Below are 24,830 nucleotides of genomic sequence, written 5' to 3' on the forward strand. Positions count from 1 at the left end.
CGTGGACGCTGCTGCCCGTGGTCCACTTGCCCACCTACCTACTTACTACTTGCTGCTGCTACCTTACCTTACCTCCATACCTCGACCTACCTCCGAAGCACCAGAGTGCGTGGATCGTGAACCTGCAACCCCCTCAAAAGTCCATCACCAGAGGGTCACCAAGACGTCGAGACGGCGATCGTCCATTGCCCGCGATATCTTTATCGTCGCCCTATATCGGCCGACGAGCCCCCGGACTGAGGCCCCAGGTTTGGCATTTTGCTCATCCGGCCGCCTCCCCCAGCGCCCCCTCGAACCCGTTGAGCCCAAACTCGCAAAGCCGACTGCTGCTTGGGCAGAAGTAGCCCCGAATCTCGCTGAGACTCACAACTCCCATCCCAACGGGCGCAGCCTCGCGAGGGCATCTGCGACGCCAGTAGACGGACGACTTCTGGCCCACGCACCTGCGTCGACGGCATCGTCAAAGGGGCCGTGTTGGCGTCGACTGACGGCGGCGCATCCGTCGACGTCGCCTGTTGATCCGCTTGATAACGGACTCCTCCATCGGACGGCTGCAAAAACGGTTCGTTGCCTTTTCCACCTGCGTCCCCTACCCGCGTCCGTTTCCTCTCCTGACTGCGTCAATGCACAGGCAAATTATCCGTCAACATGTCCAACTACGGTTACGATCCTCGGGGAGCTCCTCAACGGCCGCCACAACAACGGGGTTACGGCGAAGAGAACAACTACCAGCGAGATGCCGCCTTCTCCAACATCTTCGGCGCCGCTCCCCCGCCAGGGAGATCACAGACCATGACCTCGTCGTCCGGCATGCCTCCGCCCATGATGGAGGGTCGCACCCAGACCATGTCGTCCATGTCGGGCATGCAGCGGCAGCCGCCGCCCCGTCCTCCTCCGGGTCAGTACGGCGACCGTGAGTCCGGCAGGACTCGCACAATGGACAGCAACAGCATGGGGAATGGATACTATGCCGGCCAACGCTCAGCGTCGGGCGGCCAGCAGATACCGCCCCACTACATGCAGCAACAGCAACAGAGGCGTCCCTATCCTGGTCCCGGAGGGCCGGCACCTCCGCGTATGGAGCATAGAGGCCCGCCGCCATCGCAAGCTGCGGGAGCAAGGACACCGGCACAGCGCTTTTATCAGGGAGGGCCAGGGCCGGGCCCTGCCATGAACAGTGACCCTTATCGCTCCCAATCTCTGGCATCTGCTCCCCGACAACCAATGTATCACCCACCTCCCAGCTCATACCAGCAGTCCGCGAACCACTTCCGACAAGCTCCCTACTCGCACCAAAACTCGGCGAGGACGACAGCCCAAGGGCGGGTTGTGCCTGAGCGTCAGGAAGATCGTGCCATGTCCTTGACTGGCAACTATCACCCTCTGGGCGACGCCCACCAGACAATGAGCGGCCGAGTTATTCCCAACCGACGAGCACCAGGAGAACTACCGACCACCAATGGATACTCCAATTCGCACCCTCAGGCTCCAGGAGCACAGACCCGTACTGCCAGCATGGTCTCTTCCAGCGCTGGTGATCACGGCAGGACAATGTCCATGGCCTCCACCATAGCTCCGACCATCACTCCCTCCGAGTCTGACGCCTCGACTCTTGTCCATCGGCCTTCTAGAAGCAAGTCGATCGAGAGCGAGCGTCCGCCGACCGCGACCAAGATCCGACCGCCCCTCGTTTACCCGGCTCTGCTGTCACGAGTCGCAGAATGCTTCCGCCGAAAGATCATCACGGGTGACCGCACCAAGAACGAGCTGACTTACAAGAACGCTTTCAGCGGTTCAGAGGCCGTCGACGTCTTGTCATACATCATCAGAACCACGGATCGAAACCTTGCCCTGCTTCTTGGACGAGCGCTGGATGCCCAAAAGTTCTTCCACGATGTTACGTACGAGCACCGTTTGCGAGACTCTCAGTCGGAAATGTACCAGTTTAGGGAGACGCTGATGGATGAGCCAGAGGAAAAGCCTGCGGTCAATGGTGTCTTTGTGCTCTTGTCTGAATGTTACTCTCCGACCTGTACCAGGGATCAGCTGTGTTACTCCATCGCCTGTCCTCGGCGACTGGAGCAGGTTTCTAGGCTGAACCTGAAGATTAACCCTGGCCTGCGGAAGGAGGATGCGGCCAACGTCAACGACGATGAGGCCGACCAGACAGACGAGCAGAAGCTCTGGATCAACTCGGTTCCCAAGGAGGTTGCCGAGAAGGTTGGAGAGCGAGAGAAGAAGAGACAGGAGGTCATTTCGGAGATCTGCTACACCGAGCGAGACTTTGTCAAGGATTTGGAATATCTGCGAGACTTTTGGATCTTGCCTTTGCGATCAAAGGCCTCGCCGGTGCCGATCCAGCGCCGTGAAAAGGTGGTCAAGAACATCTTTAGCAACATTATCGACCACCCGAGTATTCACACTGTCAGCTCGCGGTTTGCTTCTGGTTTGACAACTCGACAGCAGAAGGAGCCGATCGTCCACAACATTGGAGACATCTTTTTGGAGTATGTCCCACAGTTTGAGCCCTTCATTCTGTACGGTTCCAAGCAGCTGGAAGGAAAATTCGAGTTTGAAAACGAGAGATCGGTGAACTCATACTTTGCCAAGTTCGTGGACGAGATCGAGCGGCGCAAGGAATCGAGAAAGCTGGAGCTGAACGGTTACCTGACCAAGCCTACGACGCGTCTAGCTCGATACCCCTTGCTTCTGGAGAACGTACTGAAATACACGGAGGATGGTAACCCCGATAAGGAAGATATCCCCAAGGTTCTAACCATGATTCGAGACATCCTGGGCAGAGTCAACGCGGAATCTGGAAAGGCTGAGAACCGATTTAACCTGAGGAGGCTTCACGAGCAGCTCCGCTTCAGGGCCAACGAGAAGGTGGACCTTCGACTGACTGAGGAAGGCCGTGAGATGGTGTTTAAGTGCCAGTTCAAGAAGTCGCCCACGGATCCTGCAGAGATTACGGCCTTCCTGTTCGACCACGCGGTCCTGCTGGTGCGTATCAAGCAGACGGGAAAGAATGAGGAGATCAAGGCATACCGTCGTCCAATTCCTCTGGAACTTCTTGCGATCCGGGAAATGGATGAGGTGATCCCCAAGGACGGCAATATGAAGCGATCCTCGTCGAGCTTGATTCCTTCGATCCGGGCAAATGCCAACGATACAGCAAAGAAGGACGGCTGGCCGATCACGTTCCGCCATTTGGGCAAAGCAGGGTACGAGTTGACGTTGTATGCAGCGAACCAGGCAGCTCGACAGAAGTGGCTCGAGTTCATCCATAACGCGCAAGAACGCCTTCGATCACGAGCCGACTTTTTCAACACGACAACCATTACGAGCAAGTTCTTTGCTGGCACGAACCGTGTCAACTGCGTCACGCCCTTTGGTAAGTCGGCTTGGGGGTTGTTGAGGAAATGGCTAGCTAACCAGTCGCAGATGGCGGCCGCAAGCTGTTGTATGGCACGGACAATGGTGTTTACGTATCTGATCGAAAGGTCAAGGATCAGGTACCCAGGAGAGTGCTGGAGACGACCACTGTCACTCAGATTGACATCCTAGAGGAGTATCAGCTGCTCTTGGTCTTGTCCAACAAGACGCTACAGTCTTACCCAGTGTCAGCTCTCAACCCCGACGAGCCGGCGACGGTGAGGAGACCTAAGAAGATCCAGAACCACTGCAGTTTCTTCAAGACTGGCATCTGCCTGGGTAGGCATCTGGTGTGCTGCGTCAAGTCGTCGGCCCTGTCCACCACGATCAAGGTGTTTGAGCCCAACGATGCCATGACCAAGGCCAAGAAGCAGAAGGGTATCAGCAAGTTTATGAGCGGAGGACACGACGAGCTGAAGCCGTTCAAGGAATTCTACATTCCTACTGAATCGTCGTCGGTGCACTTCCTTAAGTCCAAGTTGTGCGTCGCCTGCGCCAGAGGCTTCGAGGTGGTTTCTCTGGAGACGCTTGAGACGCAGTCGCTGCTTGACCAAGCAGACACGTCACTCGACTTTGTTAACCGCAAGGAAGGGGTCAAGCCGATCCACATTGAGCGTCTCAACGGCGAGTTCCTGCTCAACTACTCCGAGTTTTCATTCTTCGTTAATCGCAACGGATGGCGAGCTCGACCGGAATGGCGAATCGACTGGGAGGGTACGCCTCAGAACTTTGCCCTCAGCTACCCATGGATCCTTGCCTTTGAGCCCAACTTTATCGAGTTGCGTAACATGGAGAACGGCGCGGTGCATATCGTACCTCGCAAGAATATTCGGATGCTTCACAGCAGCACACATGAGGTGAGTAGAAAACCATTGATGCTGCCAACTATGCTAATCATGTATAGATTCTATTCGCACACGAGGACGAAAAGGGAGACGACGTGGTCGAGGCCATTGACTTTTGGAAGAGCAACCGCAAGTCGGAGCTGCTCGGCTCATAGCAATAGTCACGGCCTGGCCCGCACGCAGATGGAGTATTTTCTGGAAAGATTTTTTGTATTATTTGGCGGCACCCGAGTACTATGGCGTGAGCCGTTGCCGGGCGCTAGATGCTCTGCTCAGGGGAGAGTCGTCACAGGGGACCTCGCTTATCGTTCCCTGGCTGGGCGATGTGAAGATGGGGCTGAACTGCGTCTGGGACGTTGCGACGTCTCATCGGCGGTCAAGCAACTCCCTAGCTTCAAGGAGCGAGGTCGGCATCGGACTACAGGGCATGTCGAACGACCGGATAGGGGTAGGGGTAGGGTAGAGGTGTTCAGAGTATGGGAGTGGAGTGGAGTGAAGTGAAGTTGAGTGGTAGATGGACGGGCAAGATGAGATGAGACGAGAGAGATGCTGCATGTCAGACAAGAGACAGAAGGGTTAGCGAGCTTGTACTCTGGAAGGATAAGCGATTGGATGTTGGCATGGAGCTTGGGGGCATTGTGATGGAGCGTAGTGAATTAATGGGTGGACGTTGATAATTGCGCGTAATCTACCTACTCGCGGCGAGCGTCTGAATTGCAATCTTTGTGAGCCTATGGTGATGTTTCACTTATTCATCCAAACGCTGGCTTGACTCTTGCTTGCTCAACGTCTACTGCCGTCCACAACTGCTCCCTCCCTCTTCTGGCACCCCTTGCCCCCTTCCAGACCCCTATCTCATCCTGCAGCACCTCGACTGCCCAGACCGTTCTGACCTCTTCTCCAAGCCGCTGTACTGCAGCCTCGGCATCCTGCATCGTCCGTGGGATGCGGGTGCACAGCAGGTGGAGGTCGAGCAGCTGCGAAAAGACGATGCCATAGTTGGGCTTTATCCGGCGCGTGCTGTGAGAACCTTGGCCTGGCGGAGGTGTGTGGAAGATGGACCGGAGAGTTGCATCCAGGGGCGTGTTCTTTGGCTGCGCCGTTGGTGGGCCTGATGAAGAGGACGTCGAATTTAGGAGTATTATCAGAGGGCTCGATGATAGGTTGCGTGAGAGGTCGCGCAGATGTGAGCCTAGCAACTCCATTACAGAGTGAGCGGCTGACCTTTCACGGTGGGTGAAGACGCCGGTCAGCAGTGACGAGAAGTGAGTAACAACGATGATACCAGGTTGAGTCGTCTGTTGCTTTGACGGTTGTCCGTTGTCCCCTGGTGAGAGCGCCTCGTCGTCATCGTCTTGACTGTCCTGTATCTCCTCAACTTGCCCGTCTTCCTCCTCGGCTTCTTCTGCTGGCTTGTTGAGATCCGCCAGCACCTCCCACAAACCGTCAAGATCAAACACGCACGAAAGCATGACTCTCTCCAGACATTCCCTCAGCTTCGCCTTGGCGGCATCTCCGCCAACACCCTGCGACTTGAGCTCGGCCTTGACGGCATCCTTCAGACGAGCCAGCATGACGTTCCTTGGCTTGGGAGTAACAACGAGCCCTTTGGCGACTCTCCCGTGGCACAGCGAATGCGCCAGAGTCTGGAGGCCGAGCTGCATGCGGTCAACACGGGTCTGCATCAGCACGTCTTACTTGCCTGAACGCCCATCTCTTCATCCTCAGCGCTGACACCGACGACACTGCCTCGCTCAAACCCGCCCAGCAGCATCTCATCATCAAGAACCGCACACCCCGTCATACAATACCCCAGCTCAACTGCAGCATCACGTCGCCGTGCTTCCTTGTCAGCGAGCACCGACGCCGGGATCGGGTCGAGCGCAAAATGCAAACTCGCCTGCGAGGCAGGAAGTGGCGACTCCATGACAACGTTTCAACGCAGTTCAAGTCGACAACTCATCTGAGCCAAGAACAAAAAAGTAATATCTTGGTTGCGAGAGCAAAACGAAAAGGTCTCAGAGGGAGTCGAACCCTCGCTGGCGGAATCAGAATCCGCAGTCATAACCGTTAGACCATGAAACCTTGGGATCTCGATGTCTGCCGGAGCTCAATTGTGGATTCTCAAGGTTTGGTTGGTGCCGGTGATGTCGTGGTTGGTTGGTGTTCATGATGTTGGATTTGCCGCATTGCGGGTGCGACGCTGTGGGGATGTGGGGTGTTGTCATCTAAGCCAATCAGAAGGCATCCTCCGCTCCTGCCAAGATACTTGTCTATCTTGAAGATTTCTACACAAGGTTATGATATTGTTTGCTTGTCATGGTCAAGATTAATTAACACTATGATAGCAAGACTACCTACCTAACATCCTAGACCAGTATACGTAACTGAAAGATTAGACAGAGATGCGATACGTATCCTAGTACATATGCATACTGGCAGGGTGTTCAGGGGTAACACAGCCCGACTTCACAAAACACGAGACACCATGTAGCAGATTGATATGGATTGTATTGATGCTGCTGCTGCAGTCAGACATCAAGTCCTGTTATAAAACATACAAAAGGTTTAGGCCACAACCTCCCGCAGTCAACTCTGCAGTTCCATGCCCTTACCGGCCTCCGTATTGCCAGCTTCAGCATCTGCATATCTTAAAGAGTCTCTGCTTCTCTCAACTTCTCCAAAAAACGAGAAGCAGGCCCTGTCTTTGCGCCTGCTTCATGTCATCCATGCTGCCTGCCATCCCAAAAACCAACAAGAAAAGACAAAAAAGAAAACCTGTCCGGTGGATACATCTCATCTCGTTGCGTTCTCATATCGCTTCTCCAAAGAAGGACGTGCATCACCAAGGCTCTTGCGTGGCGCCTCTGACCCTTGACAAAGGAAAGACTCCGAATCCTGCACTTCCGTGTACTCTGCTTCTTTATCCATCTCCTCTTTCTTTGGCGCTGTATTTTCCTGGTCTCGTATCGGTCGAGAAGTAGGCCATCCCTTCTCATTCGCTGACCGGTTGCCATGTTTCGACTGCCACCGCGTCGGCCCTCGGCCGACGTCCAGTAGTCGCCCGGCACTTGTCCTCCACTAAACGGCCGTCCCGGGCGCAGTGCCGTTGGCAGGAATTTCTGGCCGAGGTCTTCGGCCCTTCAAGCTCTTCATCCGGCCCATGAAGCCTGAAGGCTTGGCAGCACCGTCATCAAGTGTCGTCGCACCATCTGCTGTCGCTCGTCGTTCCAGCACTGCGCCGGCAGACGGGCGGCGAAGCGCAGGAGGGCTGTTGGGAGACATACGACCATCTCGGGGTCGCACTGTAAAGGCATCCTCTCCCTTGCCAAACTCTGCAAAGAATGGGTTGTTGTCTGAGCCATTGCTGGCTGCTGAAGGGTAGTTGTCAGGAGTGATCCTGTTGTATTCGCCGTTGAGCCGGGTTTGGTTATAGTCGCGTGGGCCCTTGTTGATGTGGCGGATGCGTTGCGCAAGCGACTTTTTTCGTTGAAGTCCTCCCTCAAACGACTCTTGTGCCTGCTCTGCCTGGTGTCGCTGAATAGCAGTTCGCGTCGCAGGGGTACCCTCCAGGAAAGTCGATGTTCCTAGACCGTGGGACTCGTCGCCGTGAATCTCTTCCCGACCGGTGGCGTCGAAAATGGGTGTCTCCTTGCGGGATGAGCCTCCATAGCGCATACCTTTGCTTCCGGCAGCAAAGTCCCGGAAAGCCTCGTCTGTGGCATTGCCCATAAAAGTCGAGTGATCGGCCTGGGCGTTGAGCGGTCCCGCGCCGCCAAGAGAGTTGTTGAGCGAGCCTTCGGGGAACGCTTGCATCGGTGCCCGTCTGGCGTTCTGGCGGTTGCGGTGAGGGTTGAGAGCGTCAAATGGCCCATCATGATGAAAGACTGTCCATGTTAGTAGTCGGAAGACCAACGTTGAAAGAGTCATAACATACGTCCAGTACCGTAGATGCTTGTGGCATCAAGCTGATCAATAATGTCCATCCGACGACTGGGGCGGCTAGGCTTGCTTCTATCACCACGATCACGCTCGCGGTCACGATCACCACGCTCACGCTCACGTTCGCGATCACGGTCACGGTCGCCCTTATCGCCCCGTTCTTTGCCGTCACCGCGACGTTGTCGTTCAGCCTCGCGACGTCTGGTCGCCTCAATCATCCTCTTCTCCTCGTCTGTGAGTGGGCGTGCATCAAAATCCATCAGGGAGGACTCAGAGTTTCGTCGCACTCGTCGCGGGGGTGGCCTTCGCTGCGGCGAGTTGGGCTGCGGTCGGGGACCAGGGCCCTGCATCCTTCGAGCGCGGAGGGCCTCCTCCTGCGAGCGCGTTGGGCGGTGGTTACCGCTCTGGGTCTGAGGGGGAGGTGGGCGATTCATCGGTCGGCGCTGACCTTGCTGCTTAGATTGATCGTTGGCGGTGGTGTCGTCGAGTGTCAATGAATCCTGTGACGTAGTCGGTCAGCATCTCGCCGTTTACGCGCGCCCATCTGAGAGGGGCATCTCAGAAGGGATGCGCAGCTGATAGCAAACGTACAAAAATCTCTTCGGCAGATAGAGACTTGGAGTCAGAGTGCGATGACATGACGCCAGGTGACCTCAGAGGCTGCTGTGGTTGTTCGAAGAATGGCTGATCAAGAAAAGGATTTCGCGATAGTGGTCTTGGTGGAGGGTCATCAAAGGGAGAAGCCGGTTTGTTGGATGAAAGGAGGAGAAGGTCGGCGCTGGCAGGAGACGGAGCGCGATTGCGGAAGGGGTTGTTGGAAGATAAATTCAGTGAGAGACCGGCGGATTGGCCAGGACCGGTGTGGCCTGCTTCCAAGAAAACCATCAGTTGCTGCCAGACAGACGAAACGGAACGACAACGGGCGCATGCATGCGAATGACGACGACAGATGGACCAAGATGAAACAGACAATCTCCTCAACATGACACAAGATGGCCGCCAGACAGGTGGATCGGACAGCAATCTTCTGCTGAGTTGTCTGCCAAGTTGGCTCGCACCCCGATCCGTCTCCCCTTCCTCATCCAGTCCCGTTTGGCCTGTAGATTACAAGCGCCGGGCTGGGGTACGAGACGGGCGCAAATCCTGGCGACGACTCGAAGGGGGACGGACACCTTTGGATGGGGGGCTCTTTGTCGCAGATCACATCAAAGCGAGATCAAGGGGTGGGCGCTTACCAGACTGGAAAGATTGAGCTGTAGACATGATTGCAAAGGGGTCAAGCTCGGGCTTGTGTTTCTGATTTGAAGATCCCAGGAGAATGATGCGGAGCCAGGCGACAGGAGGGAAAATCAGGCAGATTAAACCGTGGCTGTTGCAACGCAGAGCAGAGCAGAGCGATTGATGTGTTACGGTGCAATGCGAACCTGGGGCAACACGAGCCGTGCCTGTACTGGGCGGGAGCAAGCAGGAGCAACTCGCCGAGAGTTGGATTGCGAGAGCTGGCCGCGGTAAATACGTAGCTCGGAAAGGGTTAAATTCCTCTGGCCTAGCAGCCCAGACCTAGCGTCATACCAAGTCGACAAGCACACTGTACGCCACTCGAGGTACGAGTCGGATCCCCGTCAACTCTGTTCCGTCCTTGCCAGGAGGTCGTCGATGGAAGATGGACGGAGCGGGTCAAGGGCCGTCGACTATGCTGGGCTTGTGGTGGACGGGTGGGTTGGTCTTTGGTGGTGCCCAAGGGCCAAGGGCCAAGGGCGTGGAAAGGGGCTGGCTCGCCTGAGAAAGTACGATGATCGCCCGAGCGGCGAACCTAGGTGGACGGGAGAGCTTCTTGCTGTGAGCGTTAGGGGTCCGTGATTAGAATGCCTCCGGACGTAGAGTAATACTGTATCACCGAGTGCGGCAAGGACCCGGGCGTTTGCAGAAGCCGTGCAAAATAGTCGAGGAGCTGGAAGGTCGACAAAGGAAGATGCTGGCTAAAGGTCTCCGATTTGCGGGTGGCCGGCTCGGTCGCTCAGGGTCAACTGGCTGGCGACTCGTCAACGCGCCTATCAGCGGGGCAGGCCAATGCAGATTGCGGCTGTTGAGCTTGGGCAGACCAGGACAAAAGGCGGGACTCTGGCAGGGGTGGTGAATTGGCACTACGACGATGCCGTCTGACAAGGGTATGCGGAATCAAAAGGCGAAATCAGGGTCCAGGTACACAGGTTGTGTAGCCAAGAAGTCGTGAGAACGCAGCAACAAGAGAGCAAGTCGAAAGAAAGTCGCAACTCGAGAGATTCCCGGATTTCCAGCGCCAGGAACAACAGTAGTTTCGGGTGAGCCACGGCTGAATTGGAGGTGAATCAGAGGGGAGGGGCGAGGACCGGCTCGGTTGACGACACAAGTACGGTCACAGGTTGGTAGGCGAGAGTCAAAGCTCGGTCGAGTCCTCAGTGTGGTTCTGGTAAGCTTCGGATAAAGGGATTCGATATAAGGCGACACAGGGCAGCGAAAAAAAAAGAATCTGGCGATCGATACTTGGTGAGCGATATGCAGCCGTAAGTCGGTGTTGTTGTTGGTGAGTTAGTTGCTGGGATCCGTATGGTATGGTCCAGGTTGCAAGGACTGGAGGATGAGATGGGATGATGAAAGGAATGAATCGCAGTCAATCCGAGATTCGTCCTTCTCTGCCAGTCGATACGACACGACAAGACAAGGAGAGGGGAGTGAGAAAGGAGCGATGGGCGACGATGCCACGAGGCAAACAGCGAGCGTGTGGAGGTTGGTGATGGTGAATGGGAAAGGAGAGGAAGAGGAACGGAGGCGAGAGAGAACTTGAGAGTGAATGGACCAGGCAAGAACGAATGAGGAATAACGGGGTACCTGCTTGCCGGGCAAAGCAGGTCGGCGAATACGGTAGGTAAGGAAAGGAAGGCACACACTTTGGTACGGTACACCTGCCTAGGTTCCTGGTCTCGTAGACTGACTGGGCTTGGCTGGGCCGGGCTGGGCTTTCTTTGACTTGGGGTTGGGGTTGGGGTAGACACAGTAAGAGTAGATGGAACGAACGGCAGGTGAGCAAGCTGAAAGTGAGTGAGCTGGGTCCAGCATCCATGATGGAGTCAGCTCTGCTCCGTCTGTCCAATTAATGGCGTTTTTATTTTTTGCTCTCTGCATTCTGTAATTTGCGTTTTTGGATCCTTGCAGCTCCCGAGGGCAAAGCCTTGTTTCGACGGCATTCGACGGAGTCGGCCATCTCGACAACTCCTCGCAAAGATGGAATGGAGCAGCAGACGAGGCCAGGCTAAATCATCTCCTTTTTCGCTCACATTACGGATACAATGTTCTGCCATGCTTGCTTCCGGTCTCGCCCCCATTGTCTCACCCTCTCAGTCAATGTCTTGGTCTTTATTTGGTTCCGGCCAGACGTGGCGGCAGATGGCCTCGATTCTGATGGCGCTCAATACTTCCATGGTGGGGAGCCTCTAGGCTGACCCGGTCTGGTGGGCGGACAGTGCATCACGGCGGGCACGGGGGCACGGGGATGGCTAGACCTCCAATCCTCCCACCGCTAGAGTTCACTGTGGTCCGGCCACTATAAGCCGCCGTGGCGTTTGTGATCACAGCCAGGCCGCTCCCCTCACCAACGGTAAGGCTGCATCTCCGACCCCTATTCCATATCTCCTCTACTGCTTCGCATGGTGCTCGTCGACGGATATCTATCGACTCAGCTGACACCTCGCTGGATACCACGGAAGACTCCTCTCAGAAACCCACCTCGGACCCGTCCAGACGGCTTTGAATATTAAAACAGACCAGCATCCACCCCAAGATCCCCTGTTGAGGCGGCCGAACATGCAAGGTCCCCCCTCCCCCTTAAAGGTGCCGCTAAGCCCAGGACGGCCAGGATGGAGCTCTCCTCCACAGTCAATGGGTCCAGGTGTTGAAAGCCATGATCCACGCAGCTCCACGACCCCTGACGCCAGCACGAGAACCCGACGCCAGACTCCACCGCTAAGCAAGAGCTGCTGCAGACCCCGGCGAGCGATCAAGGCTCAAATTTACATTCCTATCCCTTTTCTACCGGCATCAGGAGGAAGGACGTGCTGTGTGATACGACCGTTGGGATTGTGAGTGAGTGAGCAGTTGGTCACTGGGATGACTGTCTCAAGCCTTGGAACATGGACAAAGGCTGAACCAACTGACTGATGAATGACTGACTCCCTAGCAACAAAACAAACAAGACGGCTCAGGTTCAGGCTCAGGCTGAGTCTCAGCCTCGGCGCCCCATTTTGCGTCATGGTTCTCAGAGATGATACCTCGTGTTGAGGTGGCTTCCCATCTCCTTTTCCCCTGCTCAGTAACAAGATCCATGGACGGAGAGAGACTCAACTTGGACGTCACATAATAATACTGTGTATCCTCGCCAAGCTTATCCTCTCCAGACTTGGCTGGCGTGTTGATTATTGCTGTTGGCCAGGGAAGGGGGGAGTAGACCACGTGCCATGCAACGGGTCATCTGGAAGAGAACTAACAGCTCCTCTATCCGCCATGCCTGCATCCCAGGTTCGCCCTTGTGCAACGTTGACAGCAATTTCCCGTGCTGGGGTGTTTGTCTTTTTTTCCCTTGCAAGTCAAGTGAATCCTTCTCTGCAAACAGGACAGGACAGGCACAAACAGGGCAACAGACTCGGCGCGCACAGTGGGCTTCCTCTGTGTCGTCCCACTGTCCTCTCGGCCAGACATCCATCACCATCACCGGGTGCGGCCGACCATAATCAGATTAGGGGCCCAGCTTGATTGACTGACTGACACGCGCGACCCGCGCCCCGGGATAATAAATCAGCTACTCTATCCAAATTACTGTACACTGCTAGCGCCGTCCTTTTGGATGCAGCATCGTGGCGTGCTCTGCTACTTTTAACTAGTCTAGTCATGCACAGAAGGACCCTGGATCTCACAACCCCACACTCTTGAGTGCCGTCTCTCGCCCCCAACAAAGGATAAGGATACGATAGCTTCATCTGGGCGAGTCGCTACCAGAAATTACTGCTAATTTCCAGACTCGCCCCCCACACGCGCTGCCTCCTCTATTGGCATCTATCCTAAAATGACGACATGTCCGATCACCAGGGCAGCTTGAGTGGTGTAGCCAAGTCCTTCCCCAGGACCGCCTCGGCAGTGCCAATGTCTCCTGTCGGGCTCTGTTAGCAACGTCTGCAACGTCTCCAGAGCGGAGTCTCCATCTAGAACTTACTCGGTCCTCGCGGGGCCCAATACTCTCCCGTCTTGCTAATGTCCAGCTTGTCCGTCCACTCAATGAGACTTGCCGCAGCCTCATCTGGTGTTACAGCTGCAATGCCATCAGTCTTGCTTGATGCCTTCATGTTTGGTCAGACAAGCTCACCTCCGCCATCATCCCAGTACTTGTCGTACCCGACGCCCTTGGTCATGTCGGTCCGCATAAAGCCCGGATGGACGATGCTCACAATCACACCCTGCTCCTGAAGATCCAGGCTCAACAGCTTGCCCACCATGTTGAGGGCGGCCTTGCTGGCGTGGTGCGCGTAGTTGCCGCCGCCCTCGCTCGGGTGCCGCAGCGCGATGCTCCCGGCCTCGGACGACACGAGCACTACCTTGGAGCCCCGGCCGAGCAGGCCCTTGTGCACGAGCCGGTGCACGACAAAGACGGGTGCGATGGAGCTGGTCGTGTACATGAGTTGCTCCTCTTCCCAGTTTGGTCCCTTGTCCGCGCTCAGGTCCTCGGTTGTGAAGTGACCAGCCGTGATGATCTTTGCTTGTTTGTCAGGGCCTCTTATGTTGTTGCATTGATCAACTTACTACTGAATCCAGGGGTTGAGAAGCGTCCAGGAGGTTAGCGAGCTTCTCACCCACGTTGGACTGTGTGAGATCAATGCCGGTAATCCATTTGACCTGCTCGGGAAACCCTTGGGGGCCTTCTGACGATCTCGTAGTACCGTAGACCGTGTTGCCGGCTTTGGTGTATTGCTTGATAAGACTGGCTCCCAGGCCCCGGGTAGCTCCTACAATGAGAATTGATGGCATGATTTGAAGTTTCTTGATTGAATTTTCACAGTTCCTAGGTTGAGTGATGATCAAGTGAGTGTGTAGTTTCAGAGTTGAGGGGTATGGTTATTATCTAGGGTAAGGCTGCTTCATGGCTTCGGTGATGTAATGGATCGTGATGGCGGGGCTTGTGCATACAGACTACCTATCGTCACGCCATCCACCGTCTCCCTGGCTCATAGACTATTATGTCGACAAGGCATTAGGGCTCTTACATTCCAACAAGCCGTAAGCTGTATGAACAAATCTCAACTCCAACCAGGTATAGTCAGTCACAAGGTGCCTCAGCACCACTCTCATCCTTTGACTGCCAAACACTCTCACCAAACAGACATCTTCAAGACCCTCATCTCCCAGGTGCCGACCGAGACTTGTTCCACCTTGTCACCAGCCGGTGTGAGACAGCAAGACCACTGCCGCGTGTCGCCTGCTTTTTCCCAACCTCAACATGCAACCTGCACATGCACATGCGGACACAACGGCCAGCCATCATTCCAGCGCTTCCCGGGTAGATTCCAGCATGTGTTTCACGATGCACCAGATGATGCAACTGCTTGCGCATCGCTGACTTGTGCTCGGTGACAGGTCATCTCAGCTGGAAACAGTTTTGCTGTTTGTCTTTTAGGCTGTAGACGTAGGGTGGGAAAATGACTCCTCGCCGATGCTATGCTGCATGACTAGCCCCAGGACGTATCTCATTCAGAGCAAACGGATATCTCAGTTGAACTTCAACTGTACGATACTGTAATTGAAGTTACATAGATAATGTCCAATATCCCTGTGCTCAACTCTTGGGTAACTTCTCGTCTCCTGCGACAGCAACCATCAAACACCATGGCCGCATGTGAAGCAAACCCATCCGCCGACGACTCTGCCTTTCTGAAGACCAATCAAAACTTCTTTCCCTCTCAGCACATTCTCATCTCATGCGGCACTGTCCCGGTCGATCCGACCACGCACAAGATCGCCCTCCTCCGTGACACATCCAACAACACATACCACCTCCCCAAGGGCCGCAAGAACATCGATGAAGACCTCCTCGCGGCTGCTCTACGGGAGACGTATGAGGAGACGGGCTTAAGTGTGACCGCTCTGCCGCTCAAGGTAGCCACGCGCGCGACGCCCACGCAGGACATGCTCGGCACGTTTGCTATCGGGACAAACCCTGATGTCACCGACGGGCTGCTCAACTGTGAGGTGTCTTCCGTCTGCGTTTATCCGTGTGTGTACACGGGAGCGTTCAAGATGGTCTTTTGGTTTGCTGCCAAGGCAGATTCCACAGCCATACCGGACGCGGGAACGAAAGAGCCATGGGAGGAGCATCTAAAGTTGGAATGGGTCGACGCGCCTGATGCAGCGGCCATGATGGCATTCAAGTCGAATGGCCAGGTCATAGACGGGGTCTTGGCTGACATGAGGAACTCGGGTTATCAAATCTGATAGCTTAACCCTCATATCTGACTGAGTACCTATACACCAGGAGATATCAAGGGGTCAAGCATCAATCAACTCAAAGCTGCCAGGAAAAGGAGAACAGAGCAGAACAACCCAGCCCGTACATCATCCAACATCCATGTCCATATCAATATCAATACCTCCCTTACCTTGCCGTCTACCGGGTACTCGTGCCCAGTACCATATTCACCTTGCGCCATTAACCTTGCCATCGAGATTCATTGCCCTCCTCATCCATCATCCCAATAGGTGACCTTGACTCATACGCACCAGGCATGAGGGCAACGCCATCGAAATCTACATTCGTTCCCTGCTTTACAAATCGGTTGTTACATGACACACCATCTCCCATACCGACCCGGCTCACTCAATGGCCTTCCTTATCCCTCAAATTCAACCACAGCTGACCCTCCCGTCGAGGTGGCGGTACCAGCCCGTGGTCGCCCTTCACTTGGATCAGCATCCAGCAAGCTCTGTTGGCCCTGCGCTTTGGCCGACTCGCCAGCCTCGCCAGCCTCCGCATCTGCCCCGTCTAATAGGTCCCTGTCTGAGCTTCTCACCGACCGTCGTTCTATATCTGTGCTGGTACCTGCAGGTCCCTTCCTCACGCCTACTTCAACGCCGACATCGTCATCGTCTTCGTCATCATCATCTTGCCGTTGACCAGGCAGTGCATTCTTCTCGAGTTCCTTCTGAGCCTCTTCCATGCGTCTTCGAACCTCAGTTGCGACTCGCATTCCATCCGTGACAATGTTGTCAAGGACACCACGGAGACCACGTCCCGCTCCTGGAGGACCAGCTGGAGGAGGAGCTGGAGGTCTGGCGCCGAAGCCAAGGCTGGAAAATGTTGTAAGAGACGGTGTGGATGACACAGAGCTTGGCAGTCCTTCGATGATGTGGAAGGACGCTGGGAATGACGACTCAAAGAATTGTTCCAGCAGCTCGTCAGCGAGAACAACCATCCTGAAGGTTGGCAATGTGAGGTGCAGAGGATGCGCAGGGTCTAGGGCCACATTGGCAGCTTCCGACTTTGCCTGCGATACCCTACGTCGTGATGCCTGGTCTGCGCCACCGGGTGCATCCAGGGAACTCTCTGCTGAAAGACTAGGCCGCTTGGCCTTTGTAGGCGATCCGGTCGGTGATTCAAGACCCAGAAGATCCTCGCCCTCGTCATCGTCCCCGATCGCAAAGGCATCATCGTTGGCACTTTCATCCACTGGTGTGACCAGCACCTCCTCGTTCTGTCCACTGGCCGGGTCGGCATACTCGAAGCATCGCCGGATAAAGGCACTCACGCTCCCGAGGAATCGCTCGTTATTCGAAACCCCATGGGGCAAGCTAGTCTGGGACTCGTGCCCGCTTGCTGCGTCGCTTTCCAAGATGCTGGAGGAACTGGGGCTCAGTGTGCCTTCAAGGCCACGGCGTGAAAGGAAGAGCAAAGCCTCAGATATCCGCAGGATACCCTCGCGATCCACCTTACCATCCTGGTCATCGTCGTAGAGCTCGAAAAAGTACGTGATAGTACCCATGATGTCGCGCTTCCCTTTGATCTGTGCTAGGCCAGTGACAACGTTCTGGAGAGTCAGGGCCGAGGTGCCGTCTACATCCCACTTCCTGAATAGCCGCTCGAGAAACTCATGGCTGGCTGGTTCAGGGCCAGTGCCCCAAGGTGACATGTCAGACGGCCGTCGTGCGCTGTTAAACATGCCATGCCGGTCCTCGTGGTTGCTATGTCTCGCCGAGCTGGGTGAGTCGGAGATGGCCCATTTCGACATACTAGCAAGGAACTCGCGGAATGCATCGTAGTCCATCAAGCTCGTGCTTGGGCCCAAGCCTACACGTCCCTTCTCTACTTCGTCGTGATGAGTGGTGAATAACTCCGAGGCGCGTACCCTGCTTGCCCTTGCTCGCCGGATCTTTTCCTGTTGAATGATGTGATCTCGTTGTTGGCGATCATACAGGATGTTGTAGAACCGGTCATAAAGCGACCCAAGCTCATCTGTACTCAGCAACTTGCTGTCGGGACCCAAGTTGCGAATAGCTGTCCTTTTGGCGAAGTTCTCAATGTTATTGAGGACGGCGTCCTTGTTCTTGAGGCGCAGCTCCGTTATGCTACTGTGTGTGATGCCCGCAAACTCCTTAAACGCCACAACCATGAGCTCCTGGAATCGCGTCACAGCCCGTAGCTTGGGGTTCTCCGACTTGGGGTGAGCTGATTCGTCTAGCCGGGCAAAATACGACTTGAGCACCGAGATGAATGCGCCGTCATCTGCGGCATCCAGTAGCTCTTCGCCGTTGATGCGCAAGATGGCCAATCCAACCTGGAACAAGACCTTTGGCCCCTCGACAAAGAACACGTCCAGAACACGGAAGGCGAAAACAAGTGGCATCGAGTTGATGTAGAGCGACAAGAACCAGGGGAGTGATACAACCGATAGCTGAACATCGCTCTTGACGAGATGCTCCCAGAGAATGGGCATGGTTCTCTCGACCAAAGATTCAAACACTTTCTGATCGAGAAGAGTGCCGTACATAGTTGTGGAATAGTAGCCGGGGACAAGCCTGTCGCAGAGCGCGGAAAGGAGAAAGAAGGCCTGAGCCTCGGACATGTAAATGAGCAGGGCGGCCACGACAATGTTCATGGCTTGACAGTATCCGACTTCGGCGTTAACCCAGCTGTATGCTGTTAGCACCCGACGTAGACGGCCGATACCATCTTCGCTCTGAAAGCCGGGGTATTCCGGAAGACTGCGGTTAAGGTCCTTTTCGATTTCGTCTATAGCGAGCGACTCCTGGCCCTCGAACTTGGACAGCGTATCAGTATATAGGCTAGGGTTCTCCAGCCGTAGGTAGATGGAGCCCGAGGTGAGCTCCCAGATCTCACCCCTGAGGCGGTTGGGCAAACCAACTCGGATGAGCTTGTGGAAGGTGGGCTGGCGGATTAATGTAAAGTTTCTGCCGTTGTCGCGCAGGTATTCGGCCCAGAGGCGCATCTTGGCCCTATCACGAAGCTTCTTTGGATCGCCAGGATATCGAAAGACCATTCCCAGGCCTGCATCCGGCGGGGAAACGTTCTTCTTGTCTTCGGTTCTCAGGAGATGCTCAGAGTAGCACTCGGCGACGACCCGTCGCAGCTTACCCACGTTGCCAACCCCTGCCCGGAGGCCCTTTTTGAGACCGTCGCAGAAGCGCTCGCAGGCTTGCCTGGTACCGGCAAGATGGATGGTGATGCGCTGTTCCCGAGCATCTTTGTTGTTCTTGGATTCTTTATCTTTGGAGGGTTCGCTTAGGAGGCCATTCCACGTCGTGATGGCCAGAGCAAACTATATCAAGAGCAAGGGGTTAGAAATCAACTGTGCGCTGACACAAGGCTGTACAGTGCATACCTGAAAATTCTGGCTGTTTAGACGCTCAACTCTCCGGATGGCGCACAGGGGAAAGCTAAAGCCGTTGCCGCTGGGGCCTCCGCCGTGGGTCTGACCGGTGAAAGCGGTTGAAGTTGATGTGCTGGCAGATTGGAGGAAGCTAGTGGGGGTTGTCGAGAAGCACATGAAGTGCTCAGACAAGTGCAGCTTTCCAGCATAGTGCCATCCTCGGTCGTAATCCTTATCGCCGTGGGTAACGTTGGAAGGTGGGATAGTAAGCTCAGCGTTGATCTCGTAGAGAGGCGTCTGTGAGGAGGGGAGGCGGAATTGGCTCTGGAAAAGGGACGACTTGGAGGGATTGCGGTCGGAGCTGGACAGATTGAGCCCCTGCGTGGGATCGATGAGCTGCTGGGCTTTTTGGACGATGTTGGTCAGGTTGGAAAACATGGCTTCGATCAACGGCGCATGACGGGGAGGGGAGGAAGAGGATGCGGTCGAGCCAAGGGCGGAGAGGGAGGCGATAGGACTCGACGGGTGAGGCGGAGGAGGAACGAGCGGAAGAAGGACAAGGAGCGTGAGGAAGGAAGCGAAGCTATTCAGAAACGAAGACCGGACAGGAAAGAGAAGACAGATGTTGTATATTGAACCAGGGGCTTAGTAAAGGAGTCCGGGGTTGAAGAGGCTGAAGGATGGAGGTAGTGAGGTAGAGGATGGGAGACGGAGGTAGGTTGGAGGTTGGAGCTGCCGTGCGGGCGGTGCGTGCGTGCGTCAGGTCCACGAGCCAGGGTCGCGGGGGGCATCACAGGGCATTCCTCCACTAGGCAAGAGCCGCTGTTAGTGAGCCTTGGGGATGGATACCGTCAGCGTCAGCTGAGGCGCAAAGATGGATGGCTGTGGCTGGTGGGAGTGGCTGTGCTGAGCCACCAACACCACAGCAACAGCAGGGGAACTCTACTTTGTTGATGTTGTGAATAGCTTCAATATCTCGTTCTCAGAAAAGGCTTCTCGATACTGTATCTGCATAAAATTATGGAATAAGTGGTCTGAATTTGATCAATTAATTGACAAGTTCACAAAGAAGCAACACGCCATATTTGTGAAGAAGCAATCAGATGCTGAATTCAATCACTTCGATGGTGGTGATACGCTATCTTCTAAAACAACAAAACAAAGCTTCAAGCCAATCCCAAATCAATCATGCCAAAGCAATACAAACAACGCCAGACCAATGCCAATACCCCGTAACAAATGCCAAGCCAATTCCAACAACACCACATGAAGGCCAACAGACAAGCAAAAGGCCACAACACCCAACAATGCCCAATTCAATCAGAAACGCTCCATCTCTATTCACCCGAGTGCCATAACAACCTGTCCCATCCCCTCGAGGCATCATCCCCGGCCTCTTGCATCACCACCATTTTTTTTTGGTATTGGACAAGACTAGCTTGTCTTTGAGTAGAGCAGAGTAGAGTAGACACCCATCTAAGTCTACCAATCACGACTGGGGTAGAAGACATCACTGGACATGCTCCGGCTGTCTGTCCGTCTCTCCCCAATGGTGGTCATATGAGTAGCCTCCCCTTGGGCCCAGGGGCTCTCCCCAGCAAGCTTTCGCTCGCGGAACCGAGTTTCAGTGCGGTAGGGTGGAAGTGCAACCGTATCCCACCGCCTGAATTGATCATACTCAGGTTCCTTTGTAGGGGTTGGACGTTTGTCGTCATATAGGGCAGTATTGCAATCCGTGGTGTTGGACTGAACACTGACAAATCTGACATGTCTTTGGTCACCAGTCTGCTGCCCCAATGTCTGTGAAGCTAGCTTGAGTGGCTGCTGGGCTAGCTTGATTGCTGGCTTCTTGGGCTGCACTCCAGGTCGAGTTGGCTGATAGACTGGTCTTCTTCGCTCTGGGCCAGTTTGAACCGGCTCCAGAGGCTTGACATCAGAAGACTGATGACCAAAAGAATGCTGACCAGAAGATTGACGAGTAGAAGACTGATTTTCCGAAGAGTAATGTCCAGAAGAGTGATGCCCAGAAGACTGACGACCAGAAGAAAAATAGCCAGAGGACTGATTTCCAGAAGATTGACGAGCAGAAGCCTTATGAACAGAAGGCTGATGTCCAGAAGCTTGACGAATAGATGAGTGGTGTCCAGAAGAAGAGTGACGACCAGCAGAAGAGTGACGACCAGCAGAAGAGTGACGACCAGCAGAAGAGTGATGACCAGTAGAAGAATGTTGTCCAGCAGAAGGTTGAAGAGTAGAAGAGTGACGACCAGAAGAAGAGTGGTGTCCAGAAGAAGAGTGGTGTCCAGCAGAGTGTTGTTCAGGAGATTGGCGAGTAGAAGAGCGCCCAGAAGAAGAGTCTCCATGACAAGAGCTGGTTGATGATGTCCTCCCAAGAGAAGAGACACTCCGAAGAGATGAACATGATGCTCTCCGAAGAGAGGATCTCCTGCGGACATTGTTGGGCACACTTGCTGTAGGATTGACCCTGGTTGCATGCCAAGTCTGCACTGGGCGAGAAGCTTTTGCTTGCTTCTTCGCCTTGTTGAGGTTGACACCCAAACAGCAACAGCAGAAAAGCCCACGGAAGAATCCACAGAAGCTGCCCATCCTGAGAGCTGACTGAAGAAGTTGCTGAATGTAGAAGTGTGTATGAAGAGAATTGAGCGCACAAGTAACTGTCTGCGTATAGCAAGACTGCCACCTGGCCAATGAAGAAGTTGTTGAGTGCAGAAGAGTGAAGAGAATAGAGTAACCAAGCAACTGTGAGTCTGCGTAAAGCAAGACTACCACGGTGCTGATGAAGAGGTTGTTGATTCTCGAAATATGAGTAGAAAGAAGTGACTGGACAAGCAACTGTCGTCTGCTGATAGCAAGAGTGCTGTCTGGCTGGTGAATGTGTGCGTGTGTGTGATGATGGAAAAGAGAAGAGAAAAAGAGCCAAAAGCCAGAAGGGCGGGAAATCGGAGGGGTATAAGTAGACGAAAGGCTGATCTCTGGTGCAGACTGAATCCGGGGAGCTGAGGGGAAGGGTATTTATAGACGAAAAGGTGTCTGTCTGATCTCAACAAATTAATTCTGCAAAAATGAACACGGGGATTTTAGGTGAAGGGGTATTTATGGATGAAAAATGAGCCTGGCTGATCTGCAGAATTAAATCAGAGGAGCTGGGGTGGGAGTATTTATGGACGAAAAGAAGCCTGGCTGATCTCAACAGATTCTTCTTGTAAAGGGGAACTCGGGAAGCAAGGAGGGCCCTTCCCATTATCGCGAGGAGGAGTAGCTTTTTGGGGGTCCGAGATGATGAATTCTAGAAGGATGGTTCATTCTACTGCGGTGTATCCTGAACACTTACTTTCGGGCCTTCACGTAGACATCAGGGGAAACAACTGAGTGATTGCGTGGTTCCCCAGGGAAGTTCCCCGACCACTCGTTCAGAACCGCCCGTGGGATGGACTATAGCTCTCTATCAATTGGATTTTGGACAATGGAGTACGTCTTGGGCTACCCTAGGTGAAGTTGATCAATTTGTCCAAAGCATTGGCTTGGATAAAGTGTTGCTCTATCCTCTAGGCTGAGTTGACTGTGTCTCTGACCTTGGTAGTCAATTGTCGCGCTAGGATACACTCAACCACCAAACTCCACGGGTGGACCGAAGAAAAGACGAACGAATTGAATGTACAGGACGACTTTTGAAAGCTTGTCATTGTTGGGTAGGCTGCCTCCTAATCCGTGGCTGCCTGGAAACTGAGAGAAAGCAACACGCGTGGTTGAGAATTCTATGATCAGATTTTGCTATCAGGCAAAGAAAAGTGAATACGATAAATCAACCGAAAACTATATATGTCTGGAGTCATTGGCCTTTCATTCCCCTGCCTGAGGGCTGTTCGGAGGTTGTCAGAGATGACGGCCAACTGTCCTGTCATCAAGGCAGAGTACCAGCAGTCCTAGAGTCCCAGCTCAGAGTCTAGCAAATGTGAGCATTTAGTGATGGGACACGCATTGAATCTGGCTGCCTGAAGAAATCCGGTCATGAACTGAAGGATGTTGTCCCCGGTGACCGTGAAGATGCTTCTTGGGCATGGTTGCCAGGCCAATCATGCAAAATGATTTGAGGGGACGGGATATAGTTTTAGAGTTCTAGGCAGAAAGTATATGTACCTAGATGGTGTAGGGTTTTCGGCACGAATCTAACTGTTGCGTTCACGATCTTGACATCGGGGATTACTCGATTAACCATTCGTTGGGGACTGTAGAGTTTTGTTTCAGATCTTACTGCTTACTCGTTCCCCCCATGATTGCGGAAAATGATGTTTTGTAGTGATTAAAATGGGAATAGCTCCATAGATGCAGATGAGTTAACTGTCATTCCCCTGGGGGTACATATGCTGGACAGCAGGCGCCTCTCAGCCGGGCATTGGCTCTAATACAACGTCAACAGCTGGTCCCTATCCCCTCAATACTATAAAGTTGCTGAGTTGCTGTATCTATGGATTGGCTTCGCTCAGCCCCTTGATAACAGAGACCGTGAAACCTTAATGCTCACTCGCATATCGGGGAATCATGTGAAACTCAATTGCAGCATGTGATTTGGATATACAGTTGGCAAACTATAATGTCCAAGTTTCCATGCCCCAGGCTTTTTTGGGGAGAATCGACTGGCGATTACCAATGAACTAAGTGTCGGTGGTTGGAACTCCATGGAAACTACCGGACGGCCCTTTCTTGGAACAGAACCGGCTTACGTATTGTATTTCATCCTTTACCCAAAGTGATGGTGATGTTTGTAGGACCCAGCGGCCGCCAGAAGAGGCACGAAGAAGTATGAAGGACATGATACTGTCACCCCAAGCTTGCTCGCCCTCATCGAGTGTACAGAGCCGCAATGAGGCCATCACCAATGTCGTCGAGGATTAGTCCTGAGGCGAAACTCTAAATCCAAGCTGTCTCGCGAGCGGCACCAGCACGAATCGTCACCTCTCGAAGCGAGCCACTCGTCTCGAGTCATTCGTTCATCCGCTCACTTACACGGCCGGCTCCCGGCTCACTCGGTCATTTTCCGTCTTGGTTACATCCTCACGTGCCCTGTACGCACGTAGTACACGCGGGTTCCTTGTTAACCGGAAAAGCCGCGATCGATCGTTGCCGTCGGTCGATGGATGGGGAATTGCGTGGGGTTTTGATGGATGCGAGGGCTGGGATCTGGGATCTCGAGTTGTCAGACGAGGAGGGAGAGGTACCTATGTACAGGTCTGGCAGGGCACTCCATTTATCATCGTCACATGACGCAATTGGACTTGTATCCAATATCATGGGTCGGGTTGGCAGAGATAAGGTACGGGAAGTGGTAGTGGTGTATGGCAAGGACCCATGCCGATGGCATTGTAGTATTGAGATCCATGTGTGTAGGTATCTATGGATGGATGTATGTAGTGGTCAAGTCAACGATACCCCGGTCTCGCATAGACCACAACTTGCGTCATAACCCCTCCTCTGGCTTCCTCGTCCTCGTCCTTTGCCATGTCCTTGTCCCAAGATGCAAATCCACTTCTCCATGCTCTCCTGTTGGTGTTGTTGTCGGCCGCCTGCCGACCGCCCGTCTCTTCTCTCTCACCGTTTCAAACCCTCTTTTCCTATTCAGGAATACTTCTCGTTGGCAGGAGGTTAGACTCCCCGGGCTACGTAAGGCACCTGCTTCTCTCAAGTTGGC

The 24,830-nt window shown here is 54.2% G+C and overlaps 6 protein-coding genes across 6 annotated transcripts; 2 read left to right on the top strand and 4 right to left on the bottom strand.

Moving 5' to 3' along the window:
- Positions 1-648: 648 nt before the first annotated feature.
- Positions 649-4,435, top strand: MRS44_004825 (uncharacterized protein; the record flags this gene model as incomplete). Its single annotated transcript, XM_065622342.1, has 3 exons — positions 649-3,394; positions 3,445-4,292; positions 4,340-4,435. 3 exons carry the CDS (start codon positions 649-651, stop codon positions 4,433-4,435), a joined length of 3,690 nt encoding a protein of 1,229 aa, XP_065478414.1.
- Positions 4,436-5,032: 597 nt separating this feature from the next.
- On the bottom strand, positions 5,033-6,207 carry MRS44_004826 (uncharacterized protein; the record flags this gene model as incomplete). Its single annotated transcript, XM_065622343.1, has 2 exons — positions 5,033-5,886; positions 5,979-6,207. The coding sequence occupies 2 exons, from the start codon at positions 6,205-6,207 to the stop codon at positions 5,033-5,035; spliced, it is 1,083 nt and encodes a 360-aa protein (XP_065478415.1).
- A 1,154-nt stretch (positions 6,208-7,361) lies between these two features.
- On the bottom strand, positions 7,362-9,107 carry MRS44_004827 (uncharacterized protein; the record flags this gene model as incomplete). Its single annotated transcript, XM_046273621.2, has 3 exons — positions 7,362-8,167; positions 8,218-8,722; positions 8,814-9,107. 3 exons carry the CDS (start codon positions 9,105-9,107, stop codon positions 7,362-7,364), a joined length of 1,605 nt encoding a protein of 534 aa, XP_046136027.2.
- Positions 9,108-13,333: 4,226 nt separating this feature from the next.
- MRS44_004828 (uncharacterized protein) lies at positions 13,334-14,273 on the bottom strand (the record flags this gene model as incomplete). The annotated part of the gene is made up of 4 exons (XM_046275549.2): positions 13,334-13,401; positions 13,465-13,560; positions 13,615-13,999; positions 14,049-14,273. 4 exons carry the CDS (start codon positions 14,271-14,273, stop codon positions 13,334-13,336), a joined length of 774 nt encoding a protein of 257 aa, XP_046136026.2.
- Positions 14,274-15,128: 855 nt separating this feature from the next.
- Positions 15,129-15,734, top strand: MRS44_004829 (uncharacterized protein; the record flags this gene model as incomplete). Its single annotated transcript, XM_046268753.2, has 1 exon — positions 15,129-15,734. One exon carries the CDS (start codon positions 15,129-15,131, stop codon positions 15,732-15,734), a length of 606 nt encoding a protein of 201 aa, XP_046136025.1.
- A 395-nt stretch (positions 15,735-16,129) lies between these two features.
- Positions 16,130-21,579, bottom strand: MRS44_004830 (uncharacterized protein; the record flags this gene model as incomplete). Its single annotated transcript, XM_065622344.1, has 4 exons — positions 16,130-19,072; positions 19,136-19,706; positions 20,610-21,109; positions 21,160-21,579. The coding sequence occupies 4 exons, from the start codon at positions 21,577-21,579 to the stop codon at positions 16,130-16,132; spliced, it is 4,434 nt and encodes a 1,477-aa protein (XP_065478416.1).
- Between the last annotated feature and the right edge of the window lie 3,251 nt (positions 21,580-24,830).

Source organism: Fusarium solani (assembly GCF_023522795.1).
Source record: "Fusarium solani strain SB1 chromosome Unknown bctg00000002, whole genome shotgun sequence".
Lineage (NCBI taxonomy): Eukaryota > Fungi > Ascomycota > Sordariomycetes > Hypocreales > Nectriaceae > Fusarium > Fusarium solani.